Consider the following 8,715-nt stretch of genomic DNA (forward strand, 5'->3'; position numbering starts at 1 on the left):
GCAAGGAGTCCCTCGAGTCGAGATGTGGTTCAATTTTTATTGCTATAACTACGTAAGCCGTATGAAAGGTATGTTTTAAAAGCCCTGTTGTATTGGCATGGTAGAAAAGAGCCAACCCCTTATCAAACCGTGCGTATCGGAATTTATAGAAACTTACTATAAACATAATTAACACACAAACGCACAATAAAACAACAATATGACTAAACATGGTATTCTTTAATTTTTCCCGCATTCATTCAACAAAAACATTTACGCGACTAATTAATAAAACTATTTTCTTCTATTTCGACCGCCTTTGTTTCTTCGGTCGGTTTTATCTGTGGTTAATTCTTGTTGCAACTTCTTTAGCATCTGTGGCGTTATCAGTCCCTATTAAAAAATAAAATAATAAATACATATATATTCCATTTAAAAAAATATATTAAATTTCAACAAATTTTCATATAAAATAACGCTCAATAACTAAATTTGAGAGTAAAAAGAAAATTAAAATATTTTTATCCAAGAGTTAAAGCTTTCTGTTTACACGACTTACCCTCGCAACAAGTAAATCTGACAATTTTCCTTTCGACTCGTCGCTTTTGACTTGTGTATGCATTTTCCCGGTTTTCTTGCCTCTCCCCATTTCACTTATATCCGTGTCACTACGGAACACTTGCTCGGAATTCCTCAATAGCCTGCAAATAAAATTAAAAACATTATTTGTAATACATAGTGCCTAAAAAGTATATCGATAGTGACACTTCCCCTTATAGAACGGATATTAAACAATACAAATATTAATCCAATGAAGTTTTTTTTTTTTTAGCATTAGCAGCTTGTAAGTTTTCCCACTGCTGGGGGCTAAAGGCCTCCTCTCTCTTGAAGGAGAAAGTTTGGAGCATATTCCACCACGCTGCTCCAATGCAGATTAGCGGAATACACATGTGGCAGAATTTCGTTGAAATTAGACACATGCAGGTTTCCTCACGACGTTTTCCTTCACCGCCGAGCACGAGATGAATTATAAACACAAATGTGTTTAACATGGTAATTCAGTGGTGCCTGCCGGGGTTTGAACCCGAAATCATCGGTTAAGATAAACGCGTTCTAACCACTGGGCCATCTCGGCTCACATAATCCAATGAAGTTGTAGTGAGAATATTTCTCAGATAACTTCGATAGAAAGTTACTATCTTTAAACTACTCTTTGTTGACATATATTTAATTATTATTAATAAATGAAATAAAAAATAATAATGAACGCTATATAATAATAACCTTGTAATTTGAAAAATTCCTTGTTGAATGATTGCATCCAATTCCACTTCCATTTCACGAACTAACTTGACATCGGGGAACATATCCGGAAATCTATAACTGTGGATTAAAATAGAAGATATTACTATAAATAATATCTAAGGTTATCTGTATGTATAATGTAGATCTCCTTAGATATTATGTGCATTACATATGTGGGCATGTATGTAAGGTATCCAAGGATGAGGCATCTATCTTCCTATATAACAAATGTATGATACTGAAATTACAACTGTATCAAGTGATCCAGTGATCCAGTGGAAGTCCACTTACCTGAGCCACAAATACAGTTCAAGTACATCAAAAACAGCTTCGAGATGAACTAAATCCATAATGGTCTTAGGTGACGGTAACGGCCAATCCACTACGTTACTCATCCAGTTCCTAGTGATTGGCTCATTGCGACTGTATTGACGAACCATCTGTAATAATATTATATTATTATATCTATCTAATCTACAATCTACAGGGTGTCCTAAAAGTCGACGATAATTTTTATATACAATAGTATACCTATAAACTATAAAAAATCATCATGTAAACATTTTACAAAACAAATTAAAAGAAACTGGACAATCAAATCTAAGGTTCAATGGTAATCAGTTTACAACAAATGGAGCTACCATTTGACCACGTAAAATATTCTTCGAGAAAACTCAGCACACATTTATTGAAACGTTAGACAACAAAAACCCGTGTAAACAGCTTATACGGCATAAACCGTCTTAAATGGTCACCTTCAACAAAGCATTAGAAAACTTTAAAAAAAAGAATGATATCGGTTAATTCGTTCTCAAGTTAGAGCTTGAAAAAGGAATAGGGACTGATATACACACATATATATTCATATTATATAGTAATATTGAGAATAAAGTGTTTTAGAGACAGTTTCTATGTACCTTAAGGAAGGTGGCGCAAACAAAGGGCAGTTTGTTGTTGATGGGAGCGCAGCAGAACACGTACCGCGCGCGCAGCGCCAGCGGCACGTGCTGGATCATCTCTGCGAGGAACTTGAACGCCTCCGTGTTGCACATGAAGTAGAGCGAGTCGTCCACGGTGCACAGGTGGACGAATATATCCTGCCGAGTTATTCTTAAAGTAATAATACACTGTGATCCAAAATAATAACAATTGTAGAATTCAAATGAAATCACTCAGATATTATTTTCTACTTTAAGTAATTAATTAATTAAGTAATTAATCGTTTGAAATGGAAGCAATTTTCAATATTACTTAATAATAACTATATTACACTTTTGATATCCTATCAGCGGTCAGCCTTACTTACAAACATTGTTCAGCTAAAAACAGATGTATCTCTTTCCGTCGTCATTTCAATATAATAATATATAAAACTTTAAAATTATGTTATTTCTATTTAAGTTTCGAATAGTGAGTGAGCGAATCGTTTTTTTTTTCGATATGTACAGTGCTGTTGGCCCTAATAGCCTCTAGAGCGTCACCGGGTGGAATAGGCGTGCTAAACTACTCAAGCCTAGTGTTGAGAGCCCACTTAAGGGCTCAGAATACGCGCGTCCTAAGGGCACCTCCTGTGAGGCCGGACCTCGGCTTAGGACGCTGTCGTCGACTCGAGGGAGGAATGACGTGTGCATTCAACGTCGCACGCCTAGGCGTCGACGAGACGGTAAGTATGAGGGACCTCGACCGCGCCGGCGGGGTCGGTGTGTATTGTGGAGCGAATGGGCTGCCTGTTGGTATAGATATTCACTCACGCAGGCGGCCCCTCCACGCTCAATTACTACGAGCGCGTTTGTATGAGTGAGTGACGCTCGTGCTTACAAGATTACAATTCTTAGTGTGCGTGAGACGACCAAGAGTACAGACAGGAAAAAATATATATTTGTTAAATTTATTTTATTAAAAATTATTATTTTAACGTGGAGGGGCGCACCTTTAAATTAAATACAAACTTTGCTTTATGCCGACGATAGTCAGCAATGAAATATTTTAACATGGGTATTATGTCTTGCAATACAATACGGAGTATCGTCGGTACAGTAATTAAAGATTCGGTAGCCACCATAACAAGTCTGCACGAAACCCTGGTACCGTTAAGTCTTAAATAGGTTAATTTTATATGTACCATTAAACTACTAAGGCTAGCGTGAGGTAGATGGTAAGCGTACAACTCCATCTGTTCGGCCGTAGGATGCAACCCCGCTTGAGTGATGGGGTCCGGGGGTTGAGCGAGCAGCGTCTTCAACGTAGCGAGGTCTTCCGGTTTGAATGTGGTGACGTACCCTGTCTCCCAGGCACTACCGTATCGACCGGCCCGACCTGATAATTACGTCAAAGTTTATTTGATTTCATACAATACATTAATTAAAAAAAATTAAATAGCGCTGCATTAATCAATTTCTATACTCTTCAAACGATCGCTATGACAATTAGTATACATGAATACATAACCAATCAAAATCAAAATATACTTTATTCAAGTAGGCTTTTACAAGCACTTTTGAATCGTCATTTACCAACTATATTAAGTGAAGCTACCACCGGTTCGGAATGTAGATTCTATCGAGAAGAACCGGCAAGAAACTCAGTCAGAAATGTCTATGGGCGGTGGGCGGTGGTATCGCACCTTACCATTAGGTGGCTTCTTACGGTAAGAATCTTACCCAAGTATGCCTACTTCGCCGTCAAAGATCACCAGACGGTAAGTACCAAGTGGTCACCAAAGCTCGTAGACATTAGCACTGTAAGAACTATTAACCATTCCTTACATGGCCAATGCGCAACGAACCTTAGGTAACTAAGATGTGATGCCCTTTGTGCCTTAAGTTACACTGACTTATTCACTATTCAAACCGACACACCCTAATGCTAAGTAGTGCTGTCAAGTGGTAGAATAAGTGATCAGTAAGTGGTATCTAGCCAAGCACAACCCCCCCTACCACCAAGAACAAACTTTTTTAAATTTCAAACAATGTAAATAAAGTCTGTGAAATATTTGAGAGCCATTAAGTATTTGCAACCCCCATACCAAAATCATAACACCTTCACCTTGTTGTGCATGAAGCAGTAATAAGCCTCAATAAACATACCTGCAATTTGTAGAGCTTGAGATATACTGATAACATCCATTTCTTTGTCACCATCCTCATTTATTACGGGTTTAATGAGTGAATAAAATATTATCCTTCGTATACTCCTAAAATATATCATCAAACATTAGGGTCATTAAAACAATATATTATAATATTTTGTTCTATACATTTATGTTGCTTATTTAAAAAACGAATGTTAAGTGACATGTCATTTCAATTACAATTTATATGTTGATGACCTTAAGAAGACACTAAGAGTCTAACTCTTGACTATTCAAGACAAATTCTAAAAACTAACAATATTATAAGGATATAAGAGTTTTGTTATCAATTAGTCTATACTAATATCATAAATGCGAAAGTAACCGTCTGTACGTTTATTGCTCTTTCGCGCCAAAAATACAACCGAATTTGATGAAATTTGTGATGAATACCAAAAACTCTAATCATTTTATTATTTTAAAAACACCATTTAAATACAACGATTTCTAGTTTTAATAATAAGCGTTGCCTTAACTTACAAATTTATACCAAGTCCGATAGCATCTGTGGCGACCATCACTTTACAAGAGCTTTCTGGATCATTGAATTTGTTCGCTTGCGCTAATTTTGTTCCTGGTGGTAGACTTCCGTATATTACAGCCACTTCATGTCCTCTGAAATATTATATCCATACACATTGTTAATCCATAAATCAATTATATAATAAATATATGTATAAATTGGGCTATAATTTTATAATATTTATTACCTGAATTTTATGTTTTTGTTTATGAGATTTCCATTTAAATTTTTTATTTCAAAACCATAAGTTTTATAATGATTTAATTATCTAATTAACTATCATCTACTAAAATATAACTCGAAATAAAATATAGAATGATTTTAATTTGTATTTGGATACCTGCCTCAACCAGGGACTGACCTCTGTTCTATCGCTCGACTTACACTGTAAATGTCGTTCTTATTGAAACACACTATACAGTCGCCAGCGCGCACATTGTCCAGCGAGCTCAGAGCCGAGTCTTCCACTTTCAGTTCGGTTAACCGTTTATACGAGCGCACCTGCAAACAATTGACAAATTTAGTATTTAATAACAGACGCCTAATGAGTAAAGTACTAAGTCAAAACAAAACAACTTGATAATTATCTAGACACGCGGTAGCGTGTCAAGCCAAGTTTAATGTCTTTTACAAAAATTATTCGGATCATGACTTTAAAAAAAATATTGAATAATTTAAGGATAAAGACAAATTATAGTAAAAATCATCATTAAAGTTGGAAAAATAATGGCAAAGCGAGCTTCGTAGTATGTCAGCAGTCAACATTGTTACAATAAAAAATACTTCCAATGCAACAAATAATATTAGAAGTTATTTGTTAAACAATAACGTTTTACTTACATCCATTTCCTCACCAGTTGTATTACAAATTTCTTCTATAAGACCTATCGCACCCGCTTCACCACACAAATGTATTTCTTCAGCTTGTAAACCTATTGACATAAAAAATTCAAATCTTAACAATATTTAAATTAATCTCTTCTATCACGACGGAGGAATGATCTATATGTTTTCGGATTGGATATTATTTATAGATTGGAGTGAAAGTTAAGCATATGCTTGTAATAATATGTGTAAATAAGAACCGGCAAGAAACTGAGTTATTAATCCTTTTCTCAAATGAAATACATATTCTGCCTTAGTTTTAAGCAAAATCTTGTAGTATATTTATAGATAACATTGTTTGCAATAAAGTTAATAATCTGTTTTGGGAGTAAAATTAGTATATCCATAGTAATGTCAAATACCTAAAACAGCTCTTGTCCATGCCCAGCCTCTTCCTCTGTCACCAATCATCTGGATTTCATCAATAATGGCAACTTCATCTGTAAAAAATGATATAGATATGCGATCTATCTTATTCGTCATAAAATATATAAATATTACTTTTGAGTGTAAAGTAATTGCCCAAAGCTAAAATCGAAGTGTCAAACAGACAGATTAATTAACTTACATGTATCATTCAAAGATGTCATTTCAACTGTGCATGCAATATGTTTTGATGGTGTAAGTTCTGGTTCATCAAGCAAATAAGACTCTTTCTCAGTTTCTGGTTCTGTATCATCTTTACTATCTATGAGAGTTGTGTATTGAGTAGCATGCCGTCGTTCTTCACCAGTGATTAAATCACAAGGAGTACCCTAAAACATATATAATATAGATAATAATATTTTTTAATTATAAAAATAAATATAAACGGAAAAAAATATTTGCATACCATATGTACATTATGATTTATATGTTTTAAATTTTTTTTTTTCTACTAAATTTTTCTATGACAAAATCATGAACATAAAGTTTTTGATCTTATAAATATTATACAAAACAAACTGTTACAATAGTTACTTTAATACAATGAACTTGAAGAACCTTGTAATACACTAAATCTTTTAAAGATTCATTAAAACATTTTAATTTTTTTGATGTTATATTACACCTTTATTTATTATTATTACAGTTCATTTATAAAAAAATGTATACAATTATTATATATTAAAATAGGTATATTTTAAAATAACTTACAACATTAATGAGTGCAATGATCAAAATGTGTATATTAAACATACCTTACTATTGGATTTGTGATATATTTCGGTAGCTAATAATTTTAATGGTCCACAATAGACACCTGATTTTGATGTAAGGAACCTTTCCATAGCATGATAAGTCTTGCCAGAGTTTGTTGGTCCTGCATGGAAAATTATTTTCCTATTCATATTACGAGCCTGAGGATACCTATGGGGAGAAACATATTTATAATATTAAATGTTAGGTTCCTCTGTCATAATATTTACTTTTTTAACACTCCTGTATCAAAATCAAAGTTCAAATGGGCCTAATTTATTGCCATTCAATAAAACCAAAAATACTTTATTCAATTTTCAACAATTATCATGTCTCAAACTTGAAAATTTTAATTGTTTCTTATGACAAGAGAAGGAATTCTAAGTTTTTTTTTTATATTTACCAACTAGCCGGAGTCCTTAGGTCCGAAATTTTCTTAAGATCATCTAAACAGTCAAGGTGTGGAAATGCAAGTCTAGCATGTCTAAGGAAGTATGGAAACAAATCATCTACATGGCCGGCACCTGTAAGATAATTATTTAAAATAACATATACAATTATCAACAAAAGTAATATGATAACTACAAGTATGACAAATATCAAATTATGGGTCTTATTTATTTCATCATAACAATCCTTTGGTTATTGTATCTAGTGTATTACCCATAAATATCAGTATGAATTAAATTTGAATTATAATTTTGGATATTAATATTCTTCTTTAAATTTATAACATTGAATTTTTTAACTATTGTATCATGGTCTGAGTAATTTTCTATTTACTTAGTAGTGCAATGACTTTTTTTCATAAAAATGTAACGTCAATCGTACTTGAAAGTGGTTTATCATGTAAACATATTTTTTATTTGTCTAAAATTTTAATAAATTCATTAATACCTACCAACTAAGATATCACTTATTGTTATATGTAAGTCCGGAGGTAAATCATGTTCTAAACAATGTCTTCTAAATGATAAAAACGCTTGATGCAGTAACTGATCATCAAGTCCATTTTCTGATGCAAGTAATCGAATCTCTGGCTTTTGATAAAACTTGTTTAATATTTTTAACAGATCTTGCTTTTTTAAACGTCCTGTGAATTCTTCTCCTACATTTATATCATCAGGATTAGGTTTCACTGGCACAGGAACGAATAGAGCTGAGGGATTACCTCTATCATGTTTCTTGGTTCTCTTAAAAACATAACCTATATTATCAAGTTTTCCATTTCGAGAGTTGAATACACTAGTTACAAAAGGGGAAAAGCACGGTTGTAACCTATCTACACAATAAACAGTCCATATTCGCGAAAACCCTTTGTACATTTTGATAAAAAACAAAAATAAATGTACTAAAATTTTGTAACTATATTGTCAGTCTGTCACATTACTTTTAAAAACAGTGTTGCTACTTACTAGTTACTAGCAAGTAGAACTAGTTACTAGTAAGTAGTAAGTAGCATGCTTAATTTCCAAATAAATAATTTAAACTAGACAAATAAAATTGAAATGTATGTCAAAATTATGTTGAAAATATTTTAAAGGTGATTTTTTTTTTAAGGTAATTTGGGCAATGAGGCTATTGGCTATTTTATTACAACCAGTGTGTTCAGAACGCGTGAAAAAAAATAAATTATATAGTGTATTCTCATGTTAAATGCTAAAAGAAGGGAATCTCCACGAATATTACTACAATATTCTTTTGTAATAACTGT

At 33.1% G+C, this 8,715-nt stretch overlaps 1 protein-coding gene across 1 annotated transcript; it reads right to left on the minus strand.

Moving 5' to 3' along the window:
* Window positions 1-212: 212 nt before the first annotated feature.
* Window positions 213-8,379, minus strand: LOC125063852 (ATP-dependent RNA helicase SUV3 homolog, mitochondrial). The gene is made up of 15 exons (XM_047670514.1): window positions 7,903-8,379; window positions 7,405-7,525; window positions 7,004-7,172; window positions 6,391-6,577; window positions 6,185-6,262; window positions 5,778-5,869; window positions 5,299-5,438; window positions 4,895-5,029; window positions 4,371-4,477; window positions 3,407-3,600; window positions 2,202-2,381; window positions 1,576-1,724; window positions 1,264-1,362; window positions 539-680; window positions 213-372 (listed from the first exon to the last, which is right to left on the minus strand). The coding sequence occupies exons 1-15, from the start codon at window positions 8,324-8,326 to the stop codon at window positions 274-276; spliced, it is 2,316 nt and encodes a 771-aa protein (XP_047526470.1). The 5' UTR covers window positions 8,327-8,379; the 3' UTR covers window positions 213-273.
* Window positions 8,380-8,715: the final 336 nt, after the last annotated feature.

This window comes from Vanessa atalanta, chromosome 4, assembly GCF_905147765.1.
Source record: "Vanessa atalanta chromosome 4, ilVanAtal1.2, whole genome shotgun sequence".
In the NCBI taxonomy this organism is placed as follows: domain Eukaryota; kingdom Metazoa; phylum Arthropoda; class Insecta; order Lepidoptera; family Nymphalidae; genus Vanessa; species Vanessa atalanta.

Coding starts and splice junctions, on each gene's coding strand:
- LOC125063852 (XM_047670514.1), bottom strand. CDS start 8,326: ATGTACAAAGGGTTTTCGCGAATATGGACTGTTTATTGTGTAGATAGG. Junction 6,578..7,003: donor ATCACAAATCCAATAGTAAG/GTATGTTTAATA, acceptor TATATGTTTTAG/GGTACTCCTTGTGATTTAAT. Junction 681..1,263: donor GGAATTTTTCAAATTACAAG/GTTATTATTATA, acceptor TTTTATTTGCAG/GCTATTGAGGAATTCCGAGC.